Source organism: Humulus lupulus, chromosome 1 (genome assembly GCF_963169125.1).
Source record: "Humulus lupulus chromosome 1, drHumLupu1.1, whole genome shotgun sequence".
NCBI lineage: Eukaryota > Viridiplantae > Streptophyta > Magnoliopsida > Rosales > Cannabaceae > Humulus > Humulus lupulus.
The window spans coordinates 45,624,458-45,641,417 of NC_084793.1; the positions used below are offsets into that span (position 1 = coordinate 45,624,458).

At 32.4% G+C, this 16,960-nt stretch overlaps 1 protein-coding gene and 1 pseudogene across 3 annotated transcripts; both read left to right on the forward strand.

Moving 5' to 3' along the window:
- Positions 1 to 238: 238 nt before the first annotated feature.
- LOC133791954 (uncharacterized) lies at positions 239 to 3,217 on the forward strand. Of its 3 annotated transcripts, none has more exons than XM_062229864.1 (7): positions 240 to 521; positions 1,192 to 1,471; positions 1,561 to 1,719; positions 1,809 to 1,931; positions 2,135 to 2,368; positions 2,459 to 2,623; positions 2,720 to 3,217. In XM_062229864.1, the coding sequence occupies exons 2-7, from the start codon at positions 1,427 to 1,429 to the stop codon at positions 3,044 to 3,046; spliced, it is 1,053 nt and encodes a 350-aa protein (XP_062085848.1). In that variant the 5' UTR covers positions 240 to 521; positions 1,192 to 1,426; the 3' UTR covers positions 3,047 to 3,217. The 3 variants fall into 3 exon arrangements, with proteins under 3 accessions (XP_062085854.1, XP_062085848.1, XP_062085851.1); XM_062229867.1 differs by having other exon boundaries at positions 1,355 to 1,471; XM_062229870.1 differs by lacking the exon at positions 1,192 to 1,471 and having other exon boundaries at positions 239 to 521.
- Positions 3,218 to 9,790: 6,573 nt separating this feature from the next.
- On the forward strand, positions 9,791 to 11,489 carry LOC133814355 (pentatricopeptide repeat-containing protein At5g61800-like; annotated as a pseudogene).
- The last annotated feature ends 5,471 nt before the right edge of the window (positions 11,490 to 16,960 follow it).

A 16,960-nucleotide genomic window follows, 5' to 3' on the forward strand; every position in this document is an offset into this window, starting at 1 on the left:
ATGAGTATTAATTATAAAAATAAAATATGTGACTATTTATAATTAATAAAAATAAAAATGGATAGTTTTAAAAAAATCCCCATCTAAATCCAATGACACTATACGAACTCAACAGAAGAGAAAATGAGGCCCGGCCCACAAAAGTGAGCAAGAAGGCAAACAAGATGTAAAGAAAGAGGTATTATAGTCATTTTATTGGAAATGGAAGAAGGTAGTGACTAGGCTTTGGGTCTCGATTTAATTTTTAAATTTGGAGAATGAGGGTTTAATGATTAGTTTCCCTCCAATATCCTCCTCACGCACACCTACTCTCCACTTTCATTCTCTTTCGTTTTGGGTATCACTCAATAGTTTCATCATTTGCTCTTCGGCGCACGCAATCAAACTCCAAAACTCTCCTCTCAATCATACAAATTTTTGTTTTTGCTGGAAATTTTTTTTTCAGCAACTGCAACTTTCTTTTCCTTTCTTATTCCAGACACCTTAATTTGCCAAAGTTTTAGGGTTTCGCCACTTCTCAGGTACACTAACTATGCTTCAACATATATATCTTTTTTCTTAATAATTTATTTATTTATTTTTTGCGAATTTCCTTTTTTCTGCATGCAGATATTTGAAATTTATTCTCAATTTGCATTCTAGGGTGTTATCACTATTCACCATAGATCTATATAAGTATATGTACGTTATTTCATGAATCTCTTAACTGATATGTATTTTTGTTGATTTAGATCGTTCTATAGAATTGATTATGTTTTGATAGTAAAATAAATTGTATGGTGTGCAATTCCTGATGGGTTTCTTTGTCTGTCATGGTCTTTCTTATCTTTCTTTCATATGCAATTCAATTTGGGAAATTTTATGTTTTTTAAGTTTCTATGTTGTTATGGAACCAGCATTGTTAAGTATTAATAAATGAAAAGGAGAGTCGATAATTAAGTATTTATAGATGAAAAGGAGAGTTTTTAGTCAATAATAGTATTTCAAGCAATTATCCGGTTAAGTGCTTTTATAGTTTTACTGGTCGAATAATAGAAACAAGGGTCAGTAACAATAGCGGGGGCGGGGGTGGGGGTTACATAATAATAAAACATACTTGATTGACCAATATCTTGATGCATTAAAACCATCAAAGCTTGGTTTGGTTCCCATCAGTAATCTAATTAATTTTGCTTTGATGATCTAATCAAGTAAAATGGAGTAGTGGGTCCCTCATCCGTTGAAAATCCACGTCACTTTTCTCATCTTAAAAGGAGTGGACCAGATCCGTTCTTCCTAGATTAGATAGAAATTTGAACGTTAACCTTTAATTCGACCCCATCTATTTAAATTAAACTCTCCCATTTATCACAAGCTCCTTCAAACTAGTCGTTACACGCCTGATATTCACACTCTCTCTCAAAATCTCCATCTCTGTCATACTCTAATGGCAGCGTCTTTGGAGACACCCTCACCTACCCACCTCAACAAGGTTTCTACTTCATCTCTTTTCTCTTCTCGCTTTAATCAAACTTGCTAACCAATATGTTTTCTCACTAAGCAAATTATTTGCTTTTGCAGGAATCACCTCGCTTGTTAATGGGTTCTCCTATCTCCAGTCCCTCTTCAGACATACGATTCTGGAATACCCTCCATGGCCGCGTAGACGCGCTTCTTGAGGATCATAACTTCAAAGTCTCAACCGGGCAACTTCCCCCAAATGATGATCGAGCCCAAAAGGTGATTTTTTATTTTTAAATTAATGTGCTAAAATTGGACCAAATATATGAGAATTTTTTTTTCATTATTTTTAAAGTTTATTTCTGTAGAATGATAAAGATTCTGGACGTGCAAAGCGATTGAAAGATGACACATTGCTTTTGATGAGAGGGTTTGACTCAGTTGCTCACACTCTGTCTCAGCTATCTAACCATTTGGACAATGCTCTTCAGGTTGGGATTTAAATTTTGGTGGTGCCAGAAAATAAATCAATTTTAAGATGGGTTTTTTATTTTTAATTATTATTTTATCATATTTATTCAATTGAAGTTCAATCATGTATCTATAGGGAGCTAATGATGGCCTCAACTAGAAGTTAAGTTAAACTTATGAGGACTTTTTTAACTTGGTAAATTCTTCTGTCCTCTTTCTATAGGGAGCTAATGATCTAGCTAAACCACCCACCTTAACAGAACTATTCCACAGTAGCTTGGAGGAGTCAGCCAATAACAAGGAAGAACTTTTTGGAAAACAAGAGAATGAGTTAGGTCCCAACAAAGGATTGAAAAGAAAGTACGAAACCAGCCATTGCTCAGAGAATCAAGAAGAGGGGCCAAAAGATGAAAAAGAGAAGGATCCGAAAGATGGAAAGCTGAATAAAGCCAAAAACGTTGGTCTTTTTTTCTCTTTATGTTCAAATGAGTGGCATTATAGACTATACCGGAGCTGAAATTAGTTGTTATTTGCTTTTACTAAACAGCTAGCAGTTACCATGGCAACAAAAGCAGCTTTACTTGCGAGGGAAATGAGGTCAATAAAGTCAGATTTATGTTTCATGCAAGAGCGGTGCTTGCTGCTGGAGGAGGAGAACAGAAGGCTTAGAGATGGATTTGCCAAAGGGATAAGACCTGAAGAAGATGATCTGGTAAAATGATTACTTGTTGTTTGACAATAATAATTTGATTATGGTTGTGCAATGATTACTTATTGTTTGACAAAAATGGTGGTGTGGGTTTGGTAGGTGAGACTTCAATTGGAGGCATTGCTAGCTGAAAAATCCAGATTGGCAAACGAAAATGCAAATCTGATAAGGGAAAACCAATGCCTGACTCAGCTTGTGGAGTATCACCAACTGACCTCTGAAGATTTTTCTTCATATGAACAAGTTGTACAGGGAATGTGCTTAGACTTCTCGTCTCCACCACGGCCCATTCCAGAAGATCATGAGCAGCCTACTGATGAGGACCATGGTGACTCCGAATGCTTTCAAACACCTGCAGGTAAACATTTTGGCTTAGCCGCGGATCTCGACGAGTGTGTACCACACATTGAGGGGGCAGCAGTATAGTAAATGGGGTTGACATTTGAGTTATGAATGCTGTGCCTGCCGGGGGCAGTAAGTAGCAGTTGATTAGCTGTAACGGGTTGATCTTTTTGCAAAATTCTTTCATTCTGGGTTCGGAAATAAAGTTTCTTCTATATATTTTAAATGATAATAGACAATTGGGCCACTTTTCAATTCAAGTAATGATTCATATTATACTCAACTCAAAGAAATAAGAAATCATCATTATTACAAAAGTTTCGAGCTCTAAGAATGGTTTGTATTCATTACAAGCTAGAAATTTATCCCCAAAATAATATTCTCTTCTCAGAGACAAATAAACAAACACATTATCCCCAAAATTACTCCCGAAGCGAGAATCACCGTCGATCTCCACCACCGCGTTCCTTCTGCTTCTCGACGAGTTTATCTATAGCCGACTGCACAGCATCACGGCCTCCGATGAGCAAACGGGTTACGCTTTCAGGATCCGTTTCGAAGCGGGCAAGCTCGAATTCCCTCCGGACCACAGCACGCCCTTCGAGTCAGACCACATGAAAAATCGGGTCCGGAGAATGTCTCGATAGAGACTCAGTGCCCCCCAGCGCGTGCTGGTCGATCTCCTTCGCCTCGCGAGCTCGTCTTCTTTGTTGTCGTGGAGGGATTTGTCTTTCTTCACTATGTGCGCCGCCGGTCTAGGAGCTCCTCCACGGTGTCCGGTCCTCCGTGTAAAAGACGCCGGCTAAGCTTAGATACGACGTCGTTTCGGGGAATAAGCTTTAAAGGGAGGCGTAGCTTCGTGTTTATATTTTCCAAAGCGGTTGGAGATCTTTGATCGATTTTGCAAGGATGACTGACTAAATTGTTGGTCAAGAGTTCAGCTTCATGGATCGACCACGTATATAACAAAGAGAAGTTTACATAAATATAAATATGGAAAATATTAGATGAATTTCTATATTTATTGACAAAAATGAAATGCTATTTGTGAATTTTGTAAAAAACAAAAATTTAAAACATTGGAATTCTATAAAATATAAAAAATAGAATATTATATTTTTACACAAAATTCTCACTCTCTCATTCTCTTCTCGCTCCTTTTCTATTTGGTTATTTCTCTCAGCCTCCTAAGACGTCACCGTTGACCTCCGCCGGCAACACAGCCCCCCACCCCACGATGATGATGCAGCTCCACTGCCCTTTGATTTTTCTTTTTCTTCTTCTTATTTCTAGTTTTAATGTTATTCTTTTTGTTGCTCATCTTCTTTTTCATATTTGATTTTGCATTTTAAATCTCATTTTGCATTTTAGATTTGTTTTTTTTTCTTTCAGTCCTAACTGTAACTGGTTACTATCACGATTTGTTTAGTTTTTTTTTTCATATTTGATTTTTTTTCCAGACCTGTTTAAGTATCCAGGTACAATGACGACTGATTCTTTTTATTCATATTTGATTTTTTTTCATACCTAACTGTATCCAGTTACGATAACGATTAATTTTGATTTTTTTTTTGTTTAGATCTGATTTTTCTTTCCAGGCCTGGAAAGAAAAATCAGATCTAAATAAGTAATCGGTTACCATCGCAATAGATTTTTTTTTTCATATCTAATTTTTTTTTCAAACAGAACTGTAACTAGTTACGATTATGATCAGTTTAGATTTTTTGTTAGGATTTAATTTTTTTCCAGGTCTGGATAAGTAACCGGTTACCATCGCAACTGAATATTTTTTTTCATATTTGTTTTTCAAGCCTAGCTGTAACCATTACCTTCATGATCAATTTAATTTATATTTTTTTCTTATCTGTTTTTTTTTCTTTAGATTTGACTAAGTTACCAGTTACAGTTCAGTTGGTATTTTGATAATGGTACATTACTAAACAAATCAAAATTATTTTTATAGTTGTAACCAGTTACCACCACATCACTTAAAACATAAAAATGATTTCGATAGTTGTAACCGGTTACCACATATCACTAAATTTTTTTTACAGTGGCATATCATTACTACCACATCAAACAAAAAAAAAAGATTATTTTGATAGTGGTAACTGATTACTGCGGATAAAATATTGAAGAAGATAAAAATTGGAAGAAAATAAGAAGAATAAATGAGAATAAAAATCATGGTGAAGAAGGTCTTAGTTTTTGCTTTAAAAAAATATTTTATAAAATATAAATAATAAAAAATATTACAAATAGATTAAAATTATAAAAATAACCTAAAAATGTATTAAAACTAGCCACTAAAATTGTATAAAATTAGAATATGGTATACAAATAAAATATTACAAACATATGGGAAAAAATCTCCCATAAAACTGTAAATAAATAAAAAAAAGTCTTAAGAAACTTAAGGAAAAAAAACTGCCATATTTTTCAAATCTTAAAAAAAATCTCATATTTGGTGTAATTTCCTCTACACCAAACTAAGGGAAACAATAGGCCTGTTTGATATTGTGTTTCTGTAATTTGTGTTTCAAAGTTGTGTTTTTAGAAATGAGAATATAAACTGTATAGTTTTAAAAAAAGAAGAGGTTTTTGGTTAATGTTTTCGAAAAATAATTTTTTATTTTTTAAAAAAAAATCTTAAATTAAAAATTAATAAATATATTTACAAAGAGAAAAATCTTTTAAAATTTATAATAAATAATGAGATAAAGTAATGTGAAAGAAAAAATGATGAAAAATAAGGAATGAGAAAGTAAGGAGAGAAAATTTGATAAAAGAGAAAGCGATGAAAGAGAAATTGAGAAGAGAAAAATTGATGAGAAAGAAAGTGAAGAGAGAGAAGTGGTGAGAGAAAAAGTGATGAGAGAGAAAATGATAATATAGTAAGTGATGAGAGAGAAAATGATGAGATAATAAGTAAGGATGCACATTTTCCCTATGGGGACAGGGCTCCGCAGGGACCGCCCCTAATGGGCGGGATATCCCCGTCTAAATGGGGAACAGGGCGAGGACGTGGATAATTTTCAATTCTTGAATGTTAAATGGGGCGTGGGCGGGGATGACACTCCCCGCCCCAATGGGGCCCATTTAAATTATTATATATTTTTTTAATATTTTAAATGTATTTTATATATTTCTTTATGTGTTATTGTAGTATATCAGTAATTTTTATAATATTTTAAATTTTATTTGGGATAATGTTTAGTATTTTAAATCATAAATATTGTGCAATATTTTAATTTATATATAATTTACTATTTTTATTTTAAAATTTTAATTTAAAATTGATTTTTTAAATAAATGGGTTCCCCGTTAGGATTCCCCACCTTGTCCCCGATGGGGAATAAGCGGGGATGAGGCGGGGACGATGATTAAAATTATAAATGGGAACGGGGACGGGGGGAGCACTTCCCTCCAATTTCTCGTCCTGTGTGCATCACATTGATAAGCGATGAGAGAGAAAATGAGGAAATAAAAAGTGATGATAGAGAAAATGAGAAGATAGAAAGTAAGAAAAGAGAAAATGACGACAGAGAAAGTGATAAAAGAAAAAAAATAAGGAGATAAAAAATGATGAGAGATAAAGTGAGTAGAAAGAAACTCATGTGATAGAAAGTGATGAGAGAATAAATAATATGAAATAATAATAATTAAAAAACGATGTGAGAAGAAAAGAAAAGTAGGACAATTTTTTATTGAGAACAACAAATTACAACATTTTTTTCATTTTTTTTGTAACTTTGTCTTTTAAAATTATCTTCTAAAAATAAATTCAAATACCCTTACTTGTTTTCAAAAAATAATTTTTAGCTTTTAAAAATAAAAAACTATTTCTTATTTAAGGATCCAAACACCATAATCTTTAATTTTATAGCTTTTATACCAAATTTATGTAAAAATATAGGTATTTAACTTTTCTTCGTTTTTATAGTTTTTTTATTTAGCAGTATATTCTCTCAATCTTTTAGGCTTGTTGCACATATACTCTCAATAAAAAAATTTAATGTCAAAATCCCTCAACGTTACTTTTTCGTTACATCTTAACATTTTGGCACTTAAATACCAGCTAGATTCGTTAAGTATCAGCGAGGACACGCGTGGAAATATTCTATCAGATCACGTCTTAAATACTTAATTATTTTAAAAATAAATTTAATTAATTAAAAAATAAATTAAAATTTTAAAAAATAATTAAAAGTATAATCGAAATAGATATTTTTTTTTTAAAAAAAACATGATTTTAAACCTAAAAGAATATTTAAAAAAATAACGTTCATCTCCCCCAACCTCTCTCTCCTTCGACTTATCTCTGCGGCTGGGATGAGCACCATATGTGCTCGGCTTCGACTCATCAACATTGGCGGATCGATACTCAATGGAGGCATATTTGAGATTTAGTCTGTATTTGGACGGCTGGGATGGAGGGATCGAGGTCGAAGGGAGGTGCCAGATCTACGTTCGCACCATCCTCAGAGGTTTGTTCGCATCCTGCCATCTCTGATGTTCTCGAAGGTCCATTCGCAGCTCGACCTTATTCGTGCTCGGCATCACCCACAGGTGGCCTTCGGAGATGGGTTTGTTCGATTTCCAGCACCTTCGGAGGTGAGACTGTTCCATTTCCAGCATCGAAGTAGAATGATGAAAATGGTGGTGGCTCTGAGGTGGGTCTTTCCATTTGACTAAAATTTGGGGTTGGTATTTGGGTGGTTTTGTTGGGTTTCTGAGAATGGTTCTAAATATTCTACTGGAATGGTACTTTGCTCTTAATTTTTTTTGTATTGATTGAACATTATTAGTATTTTCTACTTTGAATTTCTGGGTTTGTATATTAAGTTGTACTGGTATTTTGTTCTTAAAATTTATGGGTTTCTACTGATTTTGTTGACTGTAAAATCTAATTTTGGGGCGGCTAGATTTTTGGGGTTAGGGTGGGATGGTGATGAAGGACACTTCTCTTTTTGAAATAAGAATTAGAGTTAGTTTTGAAATCTTTATATTTTTCTATATAAAAATTATATAAAAAACTAGAAAACATAACCGCGCTTCGCTCAGTATTTTGTAATTATTACAAAATATACATATTTTAAAATACTTTTAGGAGATTGCTACGATATGGATTTTTTTTCACCCTATTTGTACAACATGTTCTTTATATGGACACGTGATGGTGTATTGACCACAATTTTTTTTTCATAATAGTGTCCATTGTATATCAAACCTCTTGCAAAGTTTTGAAAAATTCTGAATAATTAAAATACCGAAAACAAAGTTCAAAAAATTTGTTTTACATGTGCTTTTATTTTTTATTATTATTATTATCATTATTATACGCTTTACGTAATTTTTTTTATAAATAATCTAAATTATGTATATGGAAATTTATGTTTTGTGTAAGACTTATTTTGGACGATTAGCTGTTTGAACCCAATTTTAAAAATTAACTTTTAGAACTCGTGTTTTGTCAAAATGTTAAATATATGATTGGATATATCCATTATTTGAACATTGTATTTTGGCCGATTACCATTTTGACCATTTATTTTTATAATTTAACATTTGGACCATATATTTATTCAAAAGGTTAAAAATTATTTATAAAAATTAAATTATATATAATTTATGTTTTTCGTAAGGGTTCACATCATTTTGAACCTTGTATTTTAGCCGATTATTCGTTAGGACTTTTATTTTTAAAAATTAACTTGTGGACCTCAAGTTTTGTCAAAATGTTAAAAATAGGAATAGATAGATCGGTTATCTGAACACAATATTTTGGCCGATTACTCGTTTTAACTCTTTATTTTTAAAAATTAACCTTTGGACTATGTATTTATTCAAAGTGTTAAAAATTCTTTATAGAAAGTAAATTATATAAATATATATAATTTATGTTTTACTTAAGGGTTCACACCATTTTGAACTTTGTATTTTAGCCGATTACCCGTTTGGACCCTTTATTTTTTTAAAATTAACTCGTGGACCTTGTGTTTACTCGTTTAGATAATTTATTGTTAAAAATTGACATTTGGATCTCGTATTTTGTCAACAGGTTATAAATAAAAATAGATAGATTATTTATTTATTTATTATTATATATAGATTACTCATAATATATAAATATAGATTAACATAATAGAGTGTCTATGTTTTTCCCAAACTAACTATATATCACCACACCATATGATCTTTTATATACCGCTTCAAAATTTTTATTTTATTAGTATATTATGTAGTATATATTTGTAGTTTTTTTATTATTTTATTTTTTGTTAGTTTATTAGGTATTTAATTCAAAAAATATCTAAAAAAAACATTTAATGTAGTTTTTGTTTTATTTTATTTTTTGTTTAGTTTATTAGGTATTTAATTAAAAAAATATCTTATTTAAATATTTAAAAAAATAAAGTTTAAATAATTAATAATAAAAATGAATAAAAAAATTAGATTAAAGGAGAAAATAGAAAAAATAGTTTGGAGTAATTTTAGAGCGACACATCATCTCCTTGAAGCTCTCATTTATATATATGGGGGCTTCTTTAGTCCCTCAGTTAGATTTGAAGGATTTAATCCTTCATGCATTTTTGAGCCATTGGATATAGGGTGGACGGTTGGATTATGACTTTTGGGTCAAACTATGCTAAAATACATATATACCCTTTGATACCCTTTTAGTTGAGAAATGAACCAACTACCGTTTTCCAAAAAAATGTATATTGTTTATTTTTTACTAATTCCAAACACCCAAATATAGGCTCAAAAAATTTATATCCCGATTTTAAAGTGATCTTATTAGAATAACTAGTTCAAGAAAAATTCATGGAGTTTTCAACTGAAACACCATGGTGGGACTAAGACTGGGATTGGGAACCCCAAAAATAAAAGGGTATTTTGTTCTCATTCTACTTTGAGCTACTACTTCTTTCAACAATAGCAACAATGTTAGCAAAGTGATACTGAATCATTGCACTACTCTCAAACAACTCCATCAACTTCACACTCATTCCATCGTCACCGGCCTCCTCTCTTCCTCTCATGCCCACTTATTGCTCACCACTTTCCTCTTCTCTGCAACTTCACTTTCTCACAACAATAACAATGGCGGATTGAGCTATGTCCTCTCTCTCTTCAACCTCATTCAAAACCCATCTACATATTCCTTCAACAACATCATGAGAGCCCACTCTCTTTTCTCCTCACTGCTACAGTTTCTCCTCCTCTTCTACCGCATGCGCCGCCTCTCCCTCCCTCCCGAATTTCACACCTTCCCCTTCGTCCTCAACGTCTGCGCTCAGCTAGGCCCTGGAAATACCGACACCATTTCCATCCCTGAGCTCTTCACTCCCATTTCCTCAAGTTTGGCTTCAACATAGATTATTTTGTCTCCAACACCCTCATCCGCGTCTACCCCGTCAGCTGCTGCCTCTCTGACGCGTATCAAGTATTCGATGAGGACCCTCAACACAGGGATGTTGTCTCTTACAACACTCTAATCGATGTGTTTGTCAAAGCAGGTGAAATTTCGAGTGCCCGTAAATTGTTCGACAAAATGCACCTGAGAAACTTTCTCATGGGGTACCATATTAGCCGGTTATGCGCAGAGTAATTAGTGTGAGGAGAAAATTTGACTCTTTTATCAAATTCTTGAATTGCAAATTCATCCAGATGACATTGCCTTGGTCTTGGTTCTCTCTGCGTGTGCCCAGCTGGGGGATTTAGAACAAGGCTATACTATACACGATTGCATTAGCACAAATGGGATTCGTCTAGACTCCTTCTTTACTACATGATTGGTCGAGTTGTATGCCTAATGTGGCTGCATTGAAATTGCTAAAAAGATATTTGACTCGAGTTTGGACAAGAACTTGTGTACATGGAATGCAATGCTCGTTGGGTTTTCCATGCACGGTCTTGGCAAGCAATCACTAAACTATTTCTTTAGAATGATAGAAGCCAAAGTTAAGCCAGATGGGGTTAGCTTTCTAAGAGTGTTGGTGGGTTGCAACCATGCAAGTCTAGTAGATGAAGCGAGAAAGCTCTTCAATAAGATGGAATCTATGTACATTGTTTATCAATAGCAAAAACATTATGGGTGCATGGCTAATTTGCAGGGGAGGGTTGGTCTGATAGAAGAAGCAATGAAGATGATCAGGAAGATGCCAATGGGGGTGATGTGTTCGTGTGGGGTGGGCTACTATCAGGTTGTAGGCTTCATGGGAATGTTATTGTTGCTAAAAAAGCAACAGAGCATGTGATGCCGCTGAAACTGGACGATGGCAGTGTGTATTCGATCATGGCAAGCGTGTATGTGAACGTAGAGTAGTGGGAGGATGTGATGAAGATGAAAAGGTGGAGGGAGTCGAAGAAGGTGAAGAAGAGTGCTGGTTGTAGTTTGATTCGATTAGAAGGAATGGCTCATGAGTTTGTTGCTGGGGACACACTGCATCCCCAAACTGATGAGATATATTGAATTTTGAATATTGCATGTAAATATACCATGTTCAAACATTCTACCTAAATATGTCTTATCATTATTTTTTCATATGTTGGTTTACCTCAGACAAAGACGTAAGAAGCAAATAATTTGTCACTTTGCGATTGATAATAACTTGGTCTCTCATTTGAATGATCTTCAACTTGTCGAGCTTTTAAGTAACAAATAACAAATCTCACTCTCACTTTCACCTACTCTAGTTCTCAAAGAAAAATTAAAATAGAAAAATGAAAAATATAAAAAATTAATTAGAAAGGTATTTTTAATATTTTTTCTCTATTAGAATGTGCTTATTTATATAATGAAACTTAATAAAAAAATTATATAAAAACAAGTCAAATGGTATCAGGTTTTGTTACGTTCCACTATAATAATGTTTCGTATATTCTATAATTAATCACTTAGTAGCAGCAAAGCTATTACGTACCCAATTTCGTAAATAGCTCAATATTTCAACAAAATTTACTATATTACCCTCTTATGTACACTACTGTGCACATTCATTTACAGTATTACCCTTACATTTCATTGCCACCTAAACAAACTTTTCTCACTCGGTTCACATTACTAGTTACAAAAGGTCAAAATGATACATATATAAATTGTTTGCAATTATCATATTTTGACACTTGGAATAATAATGGGACCTACATGGTGGGACTCAATCCTGTGAGGGACGCCAGAATTCTCCTATATATATATTAAAAAAATATCTTATTTAAATATTTAAAAAAATAAAGTTTAAATAATTAATAATAAAAATGAATAAAAAAATTAGATTTAAGGAGAAAATAGAAAAAATAGTTTGGAGTAATTTTAGAGTGTCACATCATCTCCTCAAAGCTCTCCTTTATATATATATTAAAAAATATCTTAATTAAATATTTAAAAAAATAAAGTTTAAATAATTAATAATAAAAATGAATAAAAAAATTAGATTAAAGGAAAAAATAGTTATTAATAATAAAAATGAATAAAAAAATTAGATTAAAGGAGAAAATATATTTGTAGTTTTTTTATTATTTATTTTTTGTTAGTTTATTAGGTATTTAATTCAAAAAATATCTAAAAAAACGTTTAATGTAGTTTTTGTTTTATTTTATTTTTTGTTTAGTTTATTAGGTATTTAATTAAAAAAATATCTTATTTAAATATTTAAAAAAATAAAGTTAAAATAATTAATAATAAAAATGAATAAAAAAATTAGATTAAAGGAGAAAATAGAAAAAATAGTTATTAATAATAAAAATGAATAAAAAAATTAGATTAAAGGAGAAAATAGAAAAAAATAGTTTGGAGTAATTTTAAAGTGACACATCATCTCCTTGAAGCTCTCATTTATATATATATATAAAGTTTAAATAATTATTAATAAAAATGAATAAAAAAATTAGATTTAAGGAGAAAATAGAAAAAATAGTTTGGAGTAATTTTAGAGTGTCACATCATCTCCTCGAAGCTCTCCTTTATATATATATATATATTAAAAAAATATCTTAATTAAATATTTTAAAAAATAAAGTTTAAATAATTAATAATAAAAATGAATAAAAAAATTAGATTAAAGGAAAAAATAGAAAAAATAGTTTTTAATAATAAAAATGAATAAAAAAATTATATTAAAGGAGAAAATATATTTGTAGTTTTTTTATTATTTTATTTTTTGTTAGTTTATTAGGTATTTAATTCAAAAAATATAAAAAAAAAAAACGTTTAATGTAGTTTTTGTTTTATTTTATTTTTTGTTTAGTTTATTAGGTATTTAATTAAAAAAATATCTTATTTAAATATTTAAAAAAATAAAGTTAAAATAATTAATAATAAAAATGAATAAAAAAATTAGATTAAAGGAGAAAATAGAAAAAATAGTTATTAATAATAAAAATGAATAAAAATATTAGATTAAAGGAGAAAATAGAAAAAATAGTTTGGAGTAATTTTAGAGTGCCACATCATCTCCTTGAAGCTCTCCTTTATATATATATATAAAGTTTAAATAATTAATAATAAAAATGAATAAAAAAATTAGATTTAAGGAGAAAATAGAAAAAATAGTTTGGAGTAATTTTAGAGTGTCACATCATCTCCTCAAAGCTCTCCTTTATATATATATTGAAAAAATATCTTAATTAAATATTTAAAAAAATAAAGTTTAAATAATTAATAATAAAAAAAAATAAAAAAATTAGATTAAAGGAAAAAATAGAAAAAATTGTTATTAATAATAAAAATGAATAAAAGAATTAGATAAAAGGAGAAAATATATTTGTAGTTTTTTTATTATTTTATTTTTTGTTAGTTTATTAGGTATTTAATTCAAAAAATCTCTAAAAAAAACGTTTAATGTAGTTTTTGTTTTATTTTATTTTTTGTTTAGTTTATTAGGTATTTAATTAAAAAAATATCTTATTTAAATATTTAAGAAAATAAAGTTTAAATAATTAATAATAAAAATGAATAAAAAAATTAGATTAAAGGAGAAAATAGAAAAAATAGATATTAATAATAAAAATGAATAAAAAAATTAGATTAAAGGAGAAAATAGAAAAAATAGTTTGGAGTAATTTTAGAGTGCCATATCATCTCCTTGAAGCTCTCATTTATATATATATGTGTATATAATTGTTTGAAATTTTTTATTTTTATTTTTTTCCGTTAATATTCTTTTATTTAATAGGATATTTTTGTATTTAACAGTAGATTTTATACGTGACTTAAATTTAAATAAAATTAAATGAATAAATGATTAAACAAATTAAAATAAGACATTTTTGAGATATTTTACAATGATAATTATTTAAAAATAATAAAATCATATATTTTATAATTTAAATAAAATTTTGTTGACGCCGTTTTTCGTCAACTTAAATAGCAGAACAATTAAACAATATAAACTACGATGCGAACGAATAGTAAAGAGGAACAAGAAGGTTTTTACGTGGTTCAGCAGTTAAATCTGCCTAGTCCACGAGTCTGTGTTATTAAGACTTAGAGTTTTCTGAAAATTCTTCAAGGATGAATTACCCAGAGTTTTCTCTCAAGATATAAAAAAAAAACCCCTTACAAGTGGTCATTCCTTCTCTATTTATAGGGAAAGTTACAGGATTCGTTCCCACATATTTCGGGAAGATATTCTGTATATCAATTTAAATAATGACATTAAATGCTATATCTTCTATATACAAGGAAACATCCCCCGAAGACCCGGGAATGAATAACAAACTAAATAATATCCCTTTAATATTGGGATTTTACAGCAATAAATATGTTCACACATACAACGGGTTATCTCAGGTGACTCATCGGATCTTTGAGGTTAGCGATCGACATCGTGACCGTCAAGACTTACGGACTTGTTACGAACTTGCCATCTTACTCCAAGACCTGCTCGGAGCAGATAAATACTCTCGAGGCTATCATACTCGAGCTTGCACTTCCTAAGCTCAGGCTGCTCAATCCGAAAGCACTCAATAACGGATGTATCCCGATGTCATGTCATTTCGAGCCTAGAAAGAATCCCGAGGCTGCACGTCTTCGAGATTGCCATTTTACTTTGGAGGTTTTACAACAGGACCATAAAATGTATTTCATATATTTCGAGCTCATACTTGACAAGTCCAGTTTTCGAGGTCATAATTTCTGGTCTCGAAATCTGGGTGTAACAGTTTGCCCCCTCAAAAGTATTAGTTTGAATCCTATGAGAAGGAAACTTTTGAACTACTCCCATTGGGAACTGTACCATCAAATACACTCGAGTGTGGACACGCGTCAGTCGGGTATTAGCCAATCAAAGTACTTGAGTGCTTTGGAACCCTGCCCACGTTCGTTTGCCTGTCAATTTTATGGTACTATCATTTCATTTGTCCCTGGCCATCGAATCTGATACGGAATCTGGCCAATGGCCCAGATTAGTTCGACTTTTAACATTCTAAGGGGTCTATAAATATATCCCCATTCATCTTCTCCATTTTATTTTCACGTTCAAGTTTTCAGAGAGAAAAAACCAGAAACTTCTTTGCCCAGTTTTTGCATGTTCTCCAAACCGAGAAGACAAAGCAACGTTGGCCTCTTTGATTCCGTGAGATCATCTTTGCAACCGCTTATTCGGTCATCAAACTCTCTGTTTTTGCCAACTGCATTGTGTAAGTCTTTGTTCATAGCTTTGTATGCCCGTGTATATGCATTGTTTTCATGCACGTTTATATTGTTGCACTGTTGGTTCACTCACTAGTTTCGCACACTAGAATGTTTTTGCTGATAAATATTAGACTTAAGTTCTAACATCATGGGTTCCAGACCCAGATCATGTGTAAAAGACCCAAATATGGTTCCTTCACTGAATTTTTGAATTTCAGACGACATATCTTGTACACCAAGATATTAGGTACAAAATTAGGGTTTTGTAAATTTCACGTTTCCAAAAAATATCACTTTTTGAGTAACCGCCAACTTTTTTCCCTGAAATATTGGGATCTCCAATAGCAAGCCCACCTTCCTTCCTTTCGGTGGAATACACGCTCTGAGACTGGCCTCGTCCTTTGGATCGAGTTTGCCTTGTAGCCTCGATCATTCGAGCTTAGGTCCTCTAGTTTTTTCATTATTTCCTGTTCGCTTGGCCCTCACCCTTATGCTTTCTTGTTAGATGCCGCGGAACTCGGGAAAGTGGTGGGGGTCAAAGCTTGCGATTCCTTATTCACCAGTAACTCCGAGCTTGGAGTCTCCTTTCACTCGAAACCATCGCTTGATTCGGGAGCACGATCTGAGGTGTGAGCAAGAGGACATTCGAGATCACTTTCGACGTCAGATAGATAAGGTCGAAGAAGGAAAAAGGAAAAAACTAAGGGTCGCCATCTACCTAGATCCGGACCCCGAGCCTAGACCGATCCACCTCGACTCTATGCTTAAAGTGACAATCGCTTTCAAGCCAGGTGATCTTCAATTCTCGCTAATGGGGAAACCTTCTACCTCGCAGCCAACCTCCGTGCCTACCCTGAGAAGGGAATTTTTCGAGGCCGAGCATTATTGGAGCTCGATCTCATCATTAGGACAGATTACTGACATCCTGGCCCTACACAACATAGGACTGTCAGGCTCGCTGAGGTGTCGAGCTCCGGCCTCCTACGAGCAAAGTTGCCGTGCCCCGGGAGATGGGAATCCTGACAGCAAGCTGAGGTATGCAGCTTGGAGCCAGGAGCACATGAAGACAGGGGCTGTACTTCCTTTGAAGTCCTTTTTTAAAGGCTTCTTGGATTTCGTTGGGCTGGCTCCCTTCCAGCTCAACACCAATTCTTATAGGGTTCTGTCTGCCTTGAGGTCGCTTTATCACGAGCTGAAGTGGGAAGGACCTTCGCCTGAAGAGATCTTATATCTCTTTTGTTTGAAAAGTAATCCCTCCCAAGCTTGGGGAGGAGACGGCTTATATTACCTATCGAGCTATCCCAAGGAGAAGAAGATCTTCGAGAATCTTCCCAACCATCCTTCGGACTTCAAGAAGG

Coding starts and splice junctions, on each gene's coding strand:
- LOC133791954 (XM_062229864.1), top strand. CDS start 1,427: ATGGCAGCGTCTTTGGAGACACCCTCACCTACCCACCTCAACAAG. Junction 2,369..2,458: donor AGCTGAATAAAGCCAAAAAC/GTTGGTCTTTTT, acceptor TTTACTAAACAG/CTAGCAGTTACCATGGCAAC. Junction 2,624..2,719: donor GACCTGAAGAAGATGATCTG/GTAAAATGATTA, acceptor TGGGTTTGGTAG/GTGAGACTTCAATTGGAGGC.